Source organism: Colias philodice, chromosome 16, assembly GCF_061535455.1.
Source record: "Colias philodice isolate Cphi_HAF_F1 chromosome 16, ilColPhil1 Martin Lab GWU primary, whole genome shotgun sequence".
In the NCBI taxonomy this organism is placed as follows: Eukaryota; Metazoa; Arthropoda; class Insecta; order Lepidoptera; family Pieridae; genus Colias; species Colias philodice.
In genome coordinates, this window is record NC_143101.1 from 3,724,976 (window position 1) to 3,741,775 (window position 16,800).

Genomic DNA, 16,800 nt, shown 5'->3' on the forward strand with positions numbered 1-16,800 from the left:
ACACATGCCATATTGACAAAGTGAGAGTTGCTACAATTTTATTATGGTGACTACCCATAATCAGGGAGTATCGCTTTTTAATAATTGGTTCAGATACTTATTTTATTTAGCATAAATAATAATTGTCTCATCCAACAATGCTTCTGAATGACGTTGTTGGCAATTTATCAACAAACTCATGTACAAAAACTAACCTTTTGCACAGAATATTACAGCATACATAGTAGCCTTGGGAAAACTTCGTATTAACAGTGGCAATACCAAGTTAAGTGTGAAAGTGATAAAAAACATGAACTGGGCAATATTTTCTTGTTACACGTCAATGTTCATACCGAAATCTCCAGTGTATTAGATATAAGCTTCTTGGACTTATCCATCCAATAAAGTTTTACGCAGATATAAAAATGTCACCTTTAAAATACAAAAAGCGACAATTAATACATTTTTGAAGTGATTGCATAATACCTACGATATTCGATTGATAAGTTTTAACCAAGGATTGAATCTGCCCTAAATCAATAAAACAAATAGGTTTATAACAAAAAATCGAAAACACACATTTTAATTTCATAAATATATTATGTCGATACTTTCACATAATTTTGAATTGTTTTTGTTCACGAATTAGTGATGTAAGTGCATATTTCCAAAGCGCTTGATTTGGAGTCGAGTGATTGTCTAAATAATTGTGCGTGTTGCCAGGAAACATCTCCAATTCCACCAGAAAGAACAGCTGTTATTGTAAGAGTTTGGAAACGATTTTCAAATTCTGTAGTCGATTCTGAAAATAAATAATATAATTAAAATATAATCCTAGAATTCATAAATATTCGCATAAACTGCAATATTTTTATCCTACTCTATCAAACTATTGAAAAAATTAAACAACAGGATTTTCAAACCAGCAAAAAGTCATATAAGTAATTGATATCTACTAAATATACATTGAATTATCTTGAATTATAAAAATATTATTATACATACATAATACGTAACTACAATGTACCTAGTGAACATAGTTAGGTACAATAAGTATTAAGTGCTTCTGCACACACGATTGACTTACTTGACTTACTTTAGCTTACGTTTATTAAACTATGGAACACAATATATTTTGATTATAGTATTGTATTTATTATTTAACAAAATAAAAAAAACGTTAGACTGATTTTTTTCTTATCACAAATATATATGTATATATAATATTTACCTACCTCCTAATTTGACATTAACAGGTTGTTGTTCGTCAAATTGTAAATTCCAATCGATGTTACCAGTCTCATAAACTGCAGAAGTGAGGCGAATGGATAATTTTGTGAAGGCTAAATTCCCCTTCACTGATAACCTCCAGGATATCATTCCAGATGATTCTCCCTCTACAATATATAAAGATTTACTTTAAAAATGCATACTAAATATTCTGACTGATTTGTATATTTTATTTCCTCCAAAGAAAGTTATAGAGTACTAGCTTACCACCTGTGGCTTTGCCCGCGTTTTCAAAGAAAAACCCGCATAGTTCCCGTTCCCGTGGGATTTCCTGGATAAAACCTAGCCTATGTTGCTCAGTGAAGATGCAGCTTTCTAATGTTGAAAGAATTTTTGAAATCGGTCCAGTAGTTTATGCGTTAAACCATACATACATACATAATTACAAACCTTTCCTCTTTATAATATTAGTATAGATAAACAACTTTTGTTTATAATTAAAAACTGCAAATAAGCAGCTATATACACTAATATACTATTCTGATGAATAAATTATGAAATCTAACCTTCCCTCGCCAGATAAACTTGGCGCCAATCCTTCTCGATTTTTCTAAACACATTTTTACACTGATACACGCCCGCAGCCCACGTGCTAACAGTCGATTCTGTACCATCACAATTTATCCGGTATTTATCCGGACTGCAGTAGTACCGGATATTAATTTCACCCGGAGTAGCGAATTCGAATATATAACCGGATCTCTGGCCGATTTCCCCTCGCTGCGTCCGCCATTCCTCGGAGCCCGATATTCGGCCGTGCGACTCGTAGTCGCTCGGCTTTCTGGACATGCAAATAAATACTGTTAGTTAATTTTGTCAAAAACTGTTATTTTTATGACAGAGATGTTTATTCCTGTGTTTTTTTTAATTCAATGACATTAGATTTAATTGAATTAAAAAAAATGAAATAAAAATTGTGTGTTTTACGAAACCACGGCAAAAGTGGAACTTTCACATTATAGACATTAACTACTACTTTTACAACAAAATTTTTCGGAATAATATTCCACTGAGGGTATAATGACTTTTATCCCGTAGCGGCCGGCCGTGACGCGACACAAAAAGTTTGAGGCGATGTAATAAGTTTCACTTTAAAAAAAACATATGAGAGTAAAATCCTTGAAGTTATTAATAAAAATTGGTTGTCTGTAAAGTCGGTTTACTGACGATAGTTGAACGTGACAACGTCCGACTGTGCTTCTTTGTCGCTCGTTCCGTGCTCTCGCTTGCACTTCAAGCCTTACATGGAACGCCTCAGAGCGAGGTAACGCCGCATGAGTCATGTTTTTTCGTGCGTGCAGCCGGCTCTATCGAATTATAAGACGTTGTCACGTCAAAAACATATGAGAGTAAAATCCTTGAAGTAAATAATAAAAAGTGACCTCTCGACCATCAGTTGCGCCAGCTCCCTTAGCGTCCTCACGGCGAGATACCTCCGCCTGCACTCCGACACTTGCGCCTGCCTCGCGTCGCGGAGCAACACCATACAGCCGATCAGATCTTGCTCCGTGCATTGTTTCCGACGCGACAATACCTGCCAATAAAACGAATTAAAATAAAAAAAACGACGGGTTGCACTCCGGGAGTGCCGGCAGAAGTGAAAACTTGATTATTAACGTTCAGCATGTTTGATATTTTGGAATGGTATCCGTCTTACGCATGGAATATAAGGGCTATAAAAAAAAAAAACATCCGTCTTACGCTTTTTCGATCAGGCCACGTGTCCTGATCTTAAACACGAGTTTAAGATTTTATACCCAACGCCGCTAAAGAAGTTTTCACTTCAAAAACGACGTGTGGCACTCAGGGACTGCCGCGGTAAAGTTATTGCATAGCATTCCTTCAAGCCACACCTCCGAGCCCATCGGAGTGGGGAGCGTGAGGTTTTTTCGTTACGGAATTTCTCGATTTGGTCCCCGCGCTCAAGGCCCGCGATAGAAGCTATGCAATAGCTTAATAAAAATTATTTATTGAACAATTTGTGGGTTAGGAGTTAGGACTTAAGTACAAATATGTCACATTTGGACCCCAAACTATAGCCTATATTTTAAGGTCCACCTTCCTTAATGATACAATAGTAACAGAACAGAACTATAGTATAATATTAACTTAAATAATGATTTAGGTAATTTAGCTATTCTTTATACAAAATAAAATTTGTATAAAAAAATAGCTAAGCGGAAAGCACTTGCGTTCTAATGCACTCCAAAAGCTCATCACATCACAAAAAATTTATAAAAAAAAATGATCACCTCTGCATGGTTCATAGTATACCGCCAGGTGACGTCCTGTATATCGTCGCGGGACACCGCTATCACGTAGGACAGTTTCTTGCCCCAGCCGTGGCTGTACATGAGCGGTGTGTCCAGCACAGCTTCGCACGGGTCCACGTGACACCAGCTGTTCGACTCGTAGTCGAACACCTGTATACATGGTTTTTCTATACTAGGTATATGTGTACTATATAACTATATAATATATAATCACTACATAGTATAAAACAAAGTCGCTTTCTCTGTCCCTATGTCCCTTTGTATGCTTAAATCTTTAAAACTACGCAACGGATTTTGATGCGGTTTTTTTTAATAGATAGAGTGATTCAAGAGGTAGGTTTTAGTATATAATTTATTAGGTTTGAAGCAAAGCGGGCGAAGCCGCGGGCGGAAAGCTAGTAATATTATAAAGAGGAAAGGTTTGTAATTATGTATGCATGTATGGTTTTCACGCATAAACTACTGGACCGATTTTGATGAAATTTGGCACAGACAATCTTTAGACCCTGAGAAAGAACATAGGCTACCTTTTATTGCGAAATATGTACCACAGGCGAAGCCGGGGCGGACCGCTAGTTTTTAATAAAAAGCAAAAAGCGAGCGTCTGTGCCTAGCACACGTGTCAGAAGTGAAACGTCTTTGGCATGATTCAAAGATACCAAAATCATCGCCTTAATCCAATGACGTGACGGTATTGCCATGACGCGACCTTGAAAATTTATAATGCACAAGAAAATTACAATAAACATAAAAATATGATATAGTTATTATTGGTACAATTTGGCGGCCTTATCGCTTCGACGCTATTTTTTTATATTTGTCCAAAAACTTAAAAGCAAAAAAAGTAGGTTAGTACGATAGGATAGGATAGGATAGGATAGTAGGATAAGGTAAACCGTAACAAGCGGCACTACATACCCACCTCGCACCACACGTGGTCGGTCGTGTCGTACACGTAGCGCGTGTCGTACCCGAGCGCCCGGCAGAACATTGTGAAGCAGTTCGCCCACTCGCCGCACCGCCCGCGCCGCGACCGCATCAGTGCACGCACGTCGTTGTACCGCGGGAAACGGGTTTGGCAGTTGCACTCCTTGCATTTGTACACCTGAAATAATCTATATGATCATCTGTTCAAAACTTGACATTGGCAGAATCCGTCGTCACTGGGATCGGGAGTTGCCACTAATTGAAATAATCTATACAGTACATAATATAATAAAATCGTAGGAAAGTCAAAATTGTACATTGAATATTTTTAGGGTTCCGTACCTCAAAAGGAAAAAACGGAACCCTTATAGGATCACTTTGTTGTCCGTCCGTCCGTCTGTCAAGACCCTTTTACTCAGGAACGCGTGGAGGTATGAAGCTGACATTTATATCAATTACTCAGGTTTACTGTCCCTTGAAGCTGTGAAAAAATCAAACTTCTAAGCCAACGCAATCAAAAGATACAGCCGTTTATGCCGCAAATTTTCAACACTTGCAAGGGAATCAAAACCTACAGGATGCTTCCCGTGAACTCAGAATCTTGAAATTTGGTACGAAGCAACGTCTTATAGCATAGATAAAGGAAAAATTACGAAAACCATAAATTTTTAGTTACATCACATAATATATTTTTTTTTAATAATTTTAAACTTACTACCCATTTCCTTATAAACGCGTAGAGGTATTAAATTGAAATTCATACCAAATACTCAGGTCTATAATACCTTTAAGCTGTAACAAACCTTGCAGGTTTGTACGGAACCCTCGGTGCGCGAGTCCGACTCGCACTTGGCCGGTTTTTTTTAAATAACACTTGGGAAGTGATCTACAATTGATATCAAAGCTAAAAATATAGTTTTAAGAATTTTTGTCTCTTTGTCAGTATGTATGTCCAGACTAAAATCAGAAAGTACTGCATGGATTTACTTCAAACTTGGTACTGATAGCTTGAGACCTGAGTAAAGACATAGGTTTTATCCCGAAAATCGAGTGCGAGTTTTATGCGAGTTTTTCTTTGACTACGCGGGGTAAGCCGCGGGCGGAAAGCTAGTAATCTTCAATAATAATTATAGAACACGCTTCAATGATATACTAAAAGTAATAAAATATTATTTTAAACAATATTTATTTTGTATGAACCCTTATAGGATCACTTTGTTGTCCGTCTGTTTGTCTTTTTTCAGGAATTGGTAAAAGTATCAAGCTGAGAGTTATATTGAATACTCAAGTCTAAGGTCCCATGGACCTGTAAAAAATCTGCTGATATGCTGCAAATATTCGCCAATATCGACTATCGCAAGGAATTAAATCTAAAGGTACTTCCCACAAACACAGAATCTTGAAATTTGGTACAAAGAAATGTCTTATAGCACAGAAAAACTTGTGAAAAGTATAAATTTACAGTTACAACATATAAACATAACCTGCCCCTTTGCTTGCTCTGACATAAAAAAAATTCTGTACAACATTTAGGTATTTACCTCAACGTTACAAGTTTCAGTCTCGGTTCTCATAGTAGTGTGTTGCAGTAATTGTGTGGGTCCGTCACACTGTTCACATGCAGGAGCGTCCACCCACTGGAAGTATTTGTATTTGAACCATCCAATCAACTCCATTAACAAGGCTCTATCATACGGCAAATCGTGCTCCTTAGTATCGCCTGTAAGAGTAAAATATATGCATTAAAATTGTGCTAATAAATAATGTGTATTTTATATTCAGACTGACCGGTTGGCTTGGTAGGTTGTGGGTTCGATTCCCACCCGGGCAAATATTTGTGTGATGAACATAGATGTTTTCTCTGTGTCTGGGTGTTAATTATCTATATAAGTATTTATTTAAAATTATATATTATGTATGTTTATCTGGTGCCATAGCCATCTGGTTTCCATAACACAAGCGAAAGCTTAGTATGGGATCAGATTGTGCCGTAAGTGAAAACTGTCCTGACATATTTATTTATTTATTTGTCATCAATTTGTGGATTCAATGTATTTTATGTTATACCATGGTAAAAAATTTTTAAGCATTTCACGTTAGTTATAACAATAACATTACATTTTCCGTACATACACTTATTTAATAAACATTTCAGTTGGCGGTTGCAGCATAAAATTTTCTCATTTTATCTTTGAAATTTATTTTAACACTAGCTTTTGGCCTATGACTTTGCTTTGTTTGTGCTTCAGATGTGACGACATCCAAGCTTTTTTTGACACAAACATATTTTCATTTTTCAAATAAAAATAAATTACCAGTTTTTATTTTCTTTTGGTGTTCTCTCATTCTTTCTAAAGCTCGTATCTCTAGAGTTGTAATAGGAATTTGTTCTCTCGCTAACTGTTGTAATTCCTCATTCTCATAGTTTAAAATGGTATTGAACAAGCTCTGAATTGTCAATAAGAGTTCTTTATTAAATATCTGCAATAAAAATACATGATGAAAATTCCTATAGAAAAAACCTTCCCATAACACTTCAAAATCTGTTGCACAGTTTGAAAGAAATTTAACCATACCAGCGGTCCGCCCCAGCTTCGCCCGTGGTACCTACATGTTTAAACTATCCTATCTCTCAAGTTGGATCGAACTGCACATGGTGTGCGAATTTTATTATAATCGGTTAAGTGGTTTAGGAGTCCATTGAGGACAAACATTGTGACACGAGATTTATATATACATATATTAAAGATTATATAGGGTCAGACAGACAGAGACAGTAACTTTGCTTTGGACTATGAAGTGATTAGAAATACTTACATCCACATAAACTGGCATTAATTTGTATTGCTTTTTTGGAGTTTTAATTTTAGTATTACTCAGTTTCAATTTATGCGGTCCACAGCAGAAAGTGATTTTCTTTTCTATTGCCAGTTTAGCTAATCTTAGCTTGTTCAATGTTGCTTCTTTGGAAAACAGGAATTCATTGTGAACCTGAAATAGTTTTCAACATAAGATTTATAAAAAGTTTTTGAGTTATGAGTATTATCTACTTGGTGAAAGTAGAAATGGTGTATGTTTTATCTTCTGTATGTATCGGTAATTGAATTGTTAACAGAATAATAAAAAATATTTAATAAATGACAAAGTTTAGCAGAAAGTTATTATAAAATTTACTTAATCAAATAATATGATCCGTTTGTAAGAATATCTTACAATAAATAAAAGATCATTATATACACTGAATCCTTTAAATAAGCTTTTAAAGTGTAAAATGAGAATAATAGCAAAATTAAGTATATATTTTTGAATTGAATACAATTGGGCAATAATTATAAAGTGATTATTTTTAACAAGATGGATAACACTAAGAATGAAAACAATATTATGACATACCCATTGGAAACCGATGTAATTAAGATAATCTTTTAATTCATCACAGACATTTTTAAGGAAATCACTTTTTAAGGATCTCGCACTTTTATCGTGTGGATTTTCTAAAATATTATTTATATTGTTTAGGAGTTCTTGCAGAATTAAACCGAACTTATCAATGTCTCTGACGCCTTGTTCGACAACAGCTAAACGTGCCATATCCTCCATTTTTAGTTTAAATCATATATTTGGAATGTAAACACAATAAATATGACTTGTAATTTCGTTGCAATGTTCACAAAATAATTATTTTAAACACACTTGCAACCAAAACCTTTTGTTATCAGTTTATCACTTACTTGTCAATTTTGATTTGTCATGTATTGTTCAGCAATTTCAGCATACGTTCAGAAAAGCCCAAAAACTACAAAGTTATATGTACTACAAAATATTCATAACTATTGTTTTATTTTTGGTGAGCATTTTATTATTATAAATTTAATAATATTTTCTAGTTTACGTTAAAATAGAGGGTAGTAATAAATCATACTATTTTATTATTTGAAATACTGTTACCATAGCGATAAACTAAAAACAACGAGCACAGGAGTTAATTAAAACAATGAAGAAAAATAACATAACGGATAATAATTACATAAAAAATGGTAAGTTAACATTATCATGAATAGCGCAGGGTGGAGAAATGAGAATAGAATGTATAATTACGTAACGTATTATATTCTATTAAAGTCAGTTAATAAAATAAAGTCAGTCAGTTAATAAAACATGTTTATTTAAACATTTATTATAATTGTAGAATTTATGTCGGGACCTCGTAATTGGCTTTTACATGCCCGATATGTAAGAGGTGAACATGATCTATGTGTAGCTTTAGCCGATAAACTGCAACATGATACAAGCAATACGCACAGATATGCTTTTTACATAAAGGTAGGCAAAAGGCAATCATTCGTTATTTTTTTAAATCTTATCAAATTTGAAAAATGTCGTTAAATGTATTAATAATTATTATAATATGTACCTACTATTTAAAATTATAATAGTGTAAGAGTTGCATCTTACTTTTTAATTTACAAAATATAGAGTCAGTATTGTTTTAATAAACATTCCATTTCTATTTATTTATTCTTCAGGGTTCAATATTGGCCGATGTGGGTCGATTACAAGACGCCTTGGACAAGTTTCACACTTGCATCAAATTACAACCTCATGATCCTGAGCCTTTAAAACAGGTAGCTAAATGCCTGTAAGTTTTGTATTAATAACCAATAGATTATTGCTTTCTCGTTTCTACCGACTAATGAAAAAGAAAATATCTTTTGTAGATTTCGTCAAGGTCGCTATCAGTTGTCCCGTGAAGCATACTTGGAGGCGGATAAGTTATCGAAACATCCTGACCCTGAAATATATGCAGCTCTAGGTATTTATGATTCTATTTTTCGTAACGTTGTGGGCATTTAATTCTAGTAGCAAAAAAGCGTATGTTAATAATAATTATTAACATACGCTTTTCGCAAACAATTGTTTGGCAAAATAAATAATCGCTAAGTTTGTCCCAAATTTTATATTGTACTTCATGATGATGTATTTTGAAGCGGAATGTGCGCAAAAACTTGGTGATATCGAACATGGCGTGGAATGGGCGAGATCTGCAGTTCAAGCTGGTGGAGGCGAAAGAGCTGGGGCTCTGCTCGCTAAGTTACTGCTCGAAACAGGAAACCTTGATGCGGCATTAGTGGCTTATGATGATGCTATAAGGTATGGTAAAAAAAGCGTTCAAACTCTGCTTGAGTGTAGAGTATTATTCATAACTAATAAGTATTCGTATGGAAAGAAAACCGCAATGCTATGGCCTTGTCTTTATGCTATATTTTGATACTCGTGTAAACTCTACCTACTTGTTATTAATAATCTGAATCTTATTGAAATTCTCGTAATGGTATTCTTTAGAAAATTTGCCACTGTTTGCGCAGTTCGCACGCATGCGGCGCTGACACATTAGCCGCGGCTGGCGCATTACGCCTCCGTGCTGGGGATCCCAGACGAGCTTTCCAACTTCTCGGTGAAGCGTTGTCACAGCAACCGACACAGCACGCCGCGGCACTAGCGCTGGCTGCGATGATGCTGCAACACAAGGACGTAGATGCAGCGTTGGCTAGACTCAAAGCGGCGTTGACGGCCCATCCCACTTGTGTAGCAGCTCATGCTAATCTGGGTCTGGCGTTGCTATCGAAGAAGAAATATATCGCTGTAAGTCGCATATAATGAGTGCATCCATTTGATCATTGTATTTCAAATATGTTATAGTACCTTTAGCGAAGTATTCATCAATACAATTTTTGACGTGACAACGTCTTATAATTCGATAGAGCTGGCTGCACGCACGATAAAACATGACTCATGCGGCGTTACCTCGCTCTGAGGCGTTCCATGTAAGGCTTGAAGTGGAAGCGAGAGCGCGGAACGAGCGACAAAGAAGCACAATCGGACGTTGTCACGTTCAACTATCGTCAGTAAACCGACTTTACAGACAACCAATTTTTTGGATTATAATCCAGTTATTATAATAACAAAATAATTGTTTTTGTAATGAACAGATCAATCAAACAAGATCATACTATTATGAAACAAAATATTTTACTTTGATTTGATGATGTTGCATTTTATTTTATTACCTACTTCGTTTAGGCTTTAACATGTCTACAACGTGCTGTATGCGCAGCGCCTCTCAGCGCAGGGGCTTCTCATGATCTCGGTTTTGTTTTACTGATATGCAAAAGACCAGCTTCAGCTTTATACAGGCTTGCTGCAGCAGCTGCACTGCAACCATCGCAGCCATATACCGTAAGAAGAAATTTTACGTGTCTAGATATATTTTTATTTCAACCTCTCATGTTAGCATTATTATTTAGAAAGTCAAAACTAGACGTTCTCTTAATTATTTGTTAAAAGATACTTACAGAAACATCATCGTTAGACAAGCTATACAAAGCTTTTTATGGAATTCTTTTCTCTTAATACCTAATTAGTATAATATGTGTTGTCTTAGCCTCAACATGTTTTCTTTTTATAACAGGTGCTCTTAATAGCAATAGCGTTGGAACGTTTGGGAGATTCTAGATCAGATTCAGCATACTCTCGAGCAGTGGCCATAGACCCTGAAGATGCTCTACTTAGATTAAATTTAGCTGCGAGACATGCTAGAGCGGGTCGATTTAGAGACGCCATAAACGAAGCAATTATTACAGCCAAATTACTCCAACGTGAGAATAATGTTCACGTAAGTGTTTATTTACTTGTTTGAAAAAAATGTTGCTCTTTTTCGAATTGTTTATATGGATTAAAAATTTAACCTTCTTTACAGTATTATGGACTATGGTCTTGTTACTTCTCCGTTATGGGAAAGACTCGATACGCATCAAGCCATTTTTGATTTCATCTTCCCATATACACCTATATTTCTACACAGTACCTAACTCATAATTGCACCGTACCTATTTATTAGGTATCATTTTCTATTATATTTTAATTGTAATAACTGTTGCAGCTGGCCAGTTCTCTAGCCCTTCTAATGACGTCACTGCGAGATGCTGGTGTAAATTCATCAGAGTTACTTGACTGTGGACCTATACCTTCAGAACAGAATAGTGTTGAAGCAATCAATTCACCAGAAGAGGACGATTTTGCAGCAGATGAAGTTTAACTTTAATGTATAACAAAATCAATTCTAGTACCAGCCTGGAATAAAAAAAATTTAACACAGTATTTCATTTATTTCATCCCAACATAAAACTTACTTGCATGTTTTGTAACAAGAAATAAAATATATTGCTTATTATCGCCTATTCCATTAAACAAGAATAAGGCTAACTGTAATAAAATATAAATAAAAAATACCCACACTGTAACTTATACTGACTATTTAGAATAAAGCATGCATTTTCGATTTATTATTCTTATGACATTGGGAAAAGCAGACATTTATTTGGTGAGAAGCTCATTTAAACGATTGAATATTAGGTATATTATTAGTTATTACCCAATAACAAATTAATTCTAATCTATAAAAAACTTCATTCTTCCTATTTTGATTAGTATTTAGGTAAAGTTTCGAAATAAAAAGAGTTAAATTTAAGCATATACCTAGTCTAAGAGCTGATGATTTTTTACCTATCCTCAGACTGAAAACCAAACAATAGAGCAACGAGAAGCGAGTCTGATTATATTACCACCAATTATAATTGGCTATGATGAATTATACAATGACGCCCAGACAGAAGAAAAATCGTTGAATCCAAATAATGATAACGAAAATAAAAACCACGACAGTGATCACGATCAGCCCTCACATGATGATGATATTAAACACAGCGATGATAAAAAAGTTGACAAGAGATCTCGTAATAGTGTACAAAATTTAAATCTAAATGAAAAGTGCAGAGATAAACGAAACAATAAATTAAATGCTAATCTCAGATGTCCCTATAGAAATTAGGTTCAGAAGTATTCACTGTTAGCTAAAAGGGTAGAGGAGTCAATTAGTCACAGTATCGTACCGAGTTTCTGAGGAACCAAATTGTTTATTTTTAAATGTATAATTACATCATATTTTAATTCACAATTCAATTTTTGTCATATGTACCAAAGTATCATGGAAATACTATGTGGAAATATATATACTTTTAATAATTGTCCGTGCAAAGCATAATATAATATAACTACTACGCTCTCATTATTCCTCTGAGACTACGCTACTCTCGGAGCAATTAACAATAATTGCTCCGAGACGCTACTACTATAATCTTTGAATTCAAAATTGTCAATGATTTACGTCAACTGTCCTCTGTCAAGTGTCATTTTTTTAACTTGCATGAAGTATGAACAGTGAGCTCTTTTACAGGTTTATTTACATTTAATTGTGTTTAAAATGTTGATCTTTTACGAATTCTTGCCGTGTATTAGTTTATGAAATGATATAGCACTCCACTGGACATGTATAAAATAACCGGTGGTAGTATGCAAATAATTTAATTCAAAGAATTTTATTGTGTTACTTGTCGGCCAATTTATTTAATAATTCCGTTACATACTTTGTTCTATAAAAACAAACTTAAATATTCGGCAAATTTTTGTCGGTATGACGACAGCTAAATGTAAGTAAATTTTTCAGATATTAACCCTAGAACCGTACCCTGGGGTACAAATGAAAAAAAATTCAGAAAATCTTCTATATCTTTTTTTCTAAACAACGGTTTCTTTTGCGCGTTCGTGTATTTGTCGGGGATGAGGAGACACGTAGATACCGTATTCGATCAGTGGTCAATCTATTGAGAACACGTCGTACGAACCTGTCGGGGTACTCCAGTACCCCTGGGTACTACGAACGTAAGTATTTTAAGGTTCATTTATTTTATTTTTTCGCCTTTTGGTCGTTTTATTTTATATTTTTTATTGATAAATTTAATGTACAATTATAAGTTTACTTTACATTCATGTTATATACATACTGTTATTGTTAAATAGTGTAGGAATTTGTATTTTCAACAAATTTATGATTTGCTGCATGATTTGAATACCTGAGTTATTCATTTTCTTTTTTTGATGGCAATTGGATGGATGAATTTTGATTTTTTGTGGGAGGTGGAATAACAAGAAGAGCTGGTACTTGGTGAGGAATCAAAATATGGACCTGACGAAAAAATTTTAATTTTTTATTATAAAAAACTTCACCTAGAAGAACGATTTCAGTACATAACTTTGCCAATGTCTCTACAAATAAGTAATGGAGATATTTTAGGACATCAATTACCAATAACTGCAGGGACCACTGCTGTTTCAAAATCTGAGATGTAACTGTGAATTATCCACGTTAAAATTCCGTCAGTCCCGCACACAGTGCAGGAAGTGAAAACTTTTATTACATTTTGATCACCAACGTAAAGTGTGTGTAAATTGTAGAAAAAATATAAAAATGCCATGATAAATTAAATTATTAGGACCTAAATGAATGTTAAGACGACCTTAATAAGTCAACATTTAATAAAAGTTAATAATCTTTTTGTAATCTTGTTTTTTTCATTGGGGTACACTTGTACCCCTGGGTACCGTTAATGAAATTTTAATATGGGTACGGTTCTAGGGTTAATTCTTCATTGTATATACAAATTATTATACTTATTACGAATTCGTATTATTTCTTTATTTGAGTAAACCTTGAGGTGTTTGTGTGCATGCAACCTTAAAGAAGACAAGGGCAATTTATTTAGTGGTTGCTTATGTAAATCTGATTCTATTCTTTCAGGTTTAAGTAATATATATAGCGCATAATAAATTTCAAGTTGTAGTATATTATTATAAAGAAATAATATTAGTTAAGTATTGATATAATCAAATACTTGTAGTATCTTCATTCTTTTCTTCACTCTTATTGTCTTATGATGTACAAAGCCTTTAGTGCATTATGATGTAATATTGTTATCCAGTAAAAAAATTATATATTACCTTTGTATGATTGTTATCGTCTCAATACAAATTATACATTAATTAAAATTAAGTTCAAAATCTGCTAAAGGGGCATTTATTGTTTCTATTTAAATTTCAATAATTTATATAAAGGTAATTCATTTAAGTGCAGTATTTCATGTATACCTATACAATAAACGTCCATTTATCTGAATCATATTTATCCAAAAGAATTTTTACAAAATATTTTATGATTAAGTATTAGATAATTCATAATACTTACACTAAGTAATACAATATTGCCACACTACACGTGGTAGTTTGTGAGTACGCTAAATAAGTGAATTGTTATACAGTATTTATAACTTATAGTTTACTTTTTCAAATATTCTTTTCTCGTAAAAATATGCAGACATCCATCCTATAGCGTTCTATTTAGTAATATAAGTTATAAAAAAGGTGAATATCTATCTTGTTGAGTTTATGAGATTTTAGTATTATTTACTAAGCTATGGAAGTTCTAACTTCACTCACTAGTTCAATGAATTTTCCCACTGTTTTGATATTTACACAGTAACCTTTAAAATTCTAGCCTCTGAACTACTTTCAGACAAAAAATAGAATGTGTGTGCCGAACACGTGTGTCAGAATTGAAACTACTTTAGCAAGATTCAAAAATCAAAACTCGTCGCCTAACTCCATACCGGTATTGCCATGAACTTGAAATTTAACTCAAAATTCGCCAAATAAAGTTTCAATTAAAAAAAAATATAAAATCTCAACATGCAAGAATGACAACAATTGAACATGTACATCTGTAACAAACTAAACTTATATTATTGAACAATTTAATAATTTGAAACATTTTAGTTGTGAATGGAAGGCCAATTTATTTCATGTTGTAGTGCTAATGTTTTGCTAAAATAAACATTTTTTAGCAGATGAATAACATTACAATATTGCAAATTCAAAACTTGAATTCAGCAATCTCAAATCATACTTATATTTTTTATAACATGCAAAATAAATTTTAAATTTTACAACACTCATAATAGGAAACTTACTGAAACAAATTATCCCAAAAATTACAGTCAAGTTTTACATTTTCAAAGTGAGAACATAATTACTTATTAAAGGTATTAAAATAAAAATTAAAAATAAAATAAATATATTTAGGATAATAAAAATAAATATTTTTTTTGAAACAGATTATTAAACTATTAATGATTTTTTATCACATACAATTAACTTTTTTTATATTATTGATAAGATGTTAATATTCATCTAGTAAAATTTTATAACACTAAACAAAATAACATCCTTCTCTTATAACTTTCATCCACCTCATCCATTAATTTCGCAATCCATGAAGTGATAACAAAATGGAACAGTTGAGTTCCATTGAGAGGCATGGAAATTGTACAGAGTCGAGATCGGGGGCGAATATTGATCAAGGGCTGAGTTGCGCGTGTGTGCGCGCACCCCTCACACCGACAGGGCGGTGCGCGCCAATGTGCGTGCCATCCGCCCGTGTGCGGACATACCGACGAAACGATCTCTCCATTATTACAAATGCTCTATTTATCGTCTAATATAGAATCAATTCCGTTCGACGCGTTCTAAATATAGTAAAAACGTAATCAGCATCTCCACTTCGTGTCCACATCTCAAACCGGCCGCGATGGCACCGCAAAAATCAATAAACCTCCGCCGCTCGCGTATTGCAACCGAGCGACTCGAGCCAATGTGACTCGAATGCATACGCCGCGACCGTGCATAGTGAACGCCTAGTGTATTTGCATTTCAGTGATACCGAAAGGTCGAGATCCCGATGTTTAATCACAAGTTACCGACTGACTTTCCAATGCAAACCCTCCGTAAGAAAACCAGCCCTTGCAAATGTGAGTTTTTGCTGTGTAGCTCGAGAGGCTTTCATCACGGTACCTTTCATACGACGATTGCGGTGTTTAGATAGAGCTAAGTGTAACACATTAACGCATCCCCGGCTTTGTGATTTGTATATTTTGCGTATTTTTTATATTTGCATGGTTCGGCTGTGACATTCACCTTACTAATTATGTCAAGTCACCCGTGCTATGCTAGTCCCATATCATAATTAGTGAACCCTGGTTTTGAACAGAGGGTGGGCCCCGGAGGTGGAGTGGTGCGACGGGGAAGTAACTAACTTTAGTCAGTTTGTACGGAATAATGCAGGTGTGTCATTTCCAGCACCTCCTGCGGCAGTTCGGTGAGTATCGCGCTCATATTGCACCTCACGCTTGTTACAACTAATTCATCCTCCCCTTCACTACTTTATTCTCCCCTATGTCTAATTATAACTGAGCGCTTAATAGAGCAAAACGATTTCATCTGCTGTTTTTTTCTTATTTTTCTATTCTCTCACGAACGCTGGTTCCTATGTATAAAACTTTATATCGCATACGTAACAAATACCGAAACACTGTTGCAATGTATT

At 34.3% G+C, this 16,800-nt stretch overlaps 3 protein-coding genes across 11 annotated transcripts in view; 2 read left to right on the forward strand and 1 right to left on the reverse strand.

Annotated features, from left to right (window-relative positions):
- On the reverse strand, window positions 1-8,069 carry Pngl (N-glycanase Pngl). Of its 2 annotated transcripts, none has more exons than XM_089705259.1 (10): window positions 7,863-8,069; window positions 7,287-7,460; window positions 6,785-6,950; window positions 6,011-6,189; window positions 4,465-4,647; window positions 3,522-3,692; window positions 2,652-2,803; window positions 1,776-2,050; window positions 1,215-1,376; window positions 1-781 (listed from the first exon to the last, which is right to left on the reverse strand). In XM_089705259.1, the coding sequence occupies exons 1-10, from the start codon at window positions 8,067-8,069 to the stop codon at window positions 618-620; spliced, it is 1,833 nt and encodes a 610-aa protein (XP_089561385.1). In that variant the 3' UTR covers window positions 1-617. The 2 variants fall into 2 exon arrangements, with proteins under 2 accessions (XP_089561385.1, XP_089561386.1); XM_089705260.1 differs by having other exon boundaries at window positions 625-781; window positions 1,211-1,376.
- Window positions 8,070-8,209: 140 nt separating this feature from the next.
- On the forward strand, window positions 8,210-11,760 carry BBS4 (Bardet-Biedl syndrome 4). 5 transcript variants are annotated; one of them, XM_089705261.1, is made up of 9 exons: window positions 8,210-8,316; window positions 8,659-8,792; window positions 8,996-9,108; window positions 9,188-9,282; window positions 9,458-9,620; window positions 9,836-10,112; window positions 10,551-10,706; window positions 10,939-11,142; window positions 11,410-11,760. In XM_089705261.1, the coding sequence occupies exons 1-9, from the start codon at window positions 8,220-8,222 to the stop codon at window positions 11,563-11,565; spliced, it is 1,395 nt and encodes a 464-aa protein (XP_089561387.1). In that variant the 5' UTR covers window positions 8,210-8,219; the 3' UTR covers window positions 11,566-11,760. The 5 variants fall into 5 exon arrangements, with proteins under 5 accessions (XP_089561387.1, XP_089561390.1, XP_089561388.1 ...); XM_089705264.1 differs by having other exon boundaries at window positions 8,252-8,279; XM_089705262.1 differs by lacking the exon at window positions 8,210-8,316 and adding an exon at window positions 8,421-8,506 and having other exon boundaries at window positions 11,410-11,759.
- Window positions 11,761-12,718: 958 nt separating this feature from the next.
- Window positions 12,719-16,800, forward strand: part of Dab (DAB adaptor protein) — a 44,582-nt gene continuing 40,500 nt past the window's right edge. For 2 of the 4 annotated variants that reach the window (XM_089705248.1, XM_089705250.1), the window contains exon 1: window positions 12,719-13,015. In XM_089705248.1, coding sequence (XP_089561374.1) covers window positions 13,000-13,015 — 16 coding nt within the window. In that variant the 5' untranslated portion in view covers window positions 12,719-12,999. Of the gene's footprint in view, window positions 13,016-16,131; window positions 16,226-16,464; window positions 16,573-16,800 lie in introns of all 4 variants that reach the window. The other 2 variants (XM_089705246.1, XM_089705247.1) reach the window with 2 other exon arrangements.

Bases quoted from the DNA above. Each gene is read 5' to 3' on its own strand.
- Pngl (XM_089705259.1), bottom strand. From the start codon at position 8,069: ATGGAGGATATGGCACGTTTAGCTGTTGTCGAACAAGGCGTCAGAGAC. The intron at 6,190-6,784 runs GTAATTTATTTT...TTACTCTTACAG, and splicing joins CCAAAAGAAAATAAAAACTG to GCGATACTAAGGAGCACGAT. The intron at 2,051-2,651 runs GTCACTTTTTAT...TTGCATGTCCAG, and splicing joins GCGCAACTGATGGTCGAGAG to AAAGCCGAGCGACTACGAGT.
- BBS4 (XM_089705261.1), top strand. From the start codon at position 8,220: ATGTATTGTTCAGCAATTTCAGCATACGTTCAGAAAAGCCCAAAAACT. The intron at 8,793-8,995 runs GTAGGCAAAAGG...TTTATTCTTCAG, and splicing joins GATATGCTTTTTACATAAAG to GGTTCAATATTGGCCGATGT. The intron at 9,109-9,187 runs GTAAGTTTTGTA...TATCTTTTGTAG, and splicing joins AAACAGGTAGCTAAATGCCT to ATTTCGTCAAGGTCGCTATC.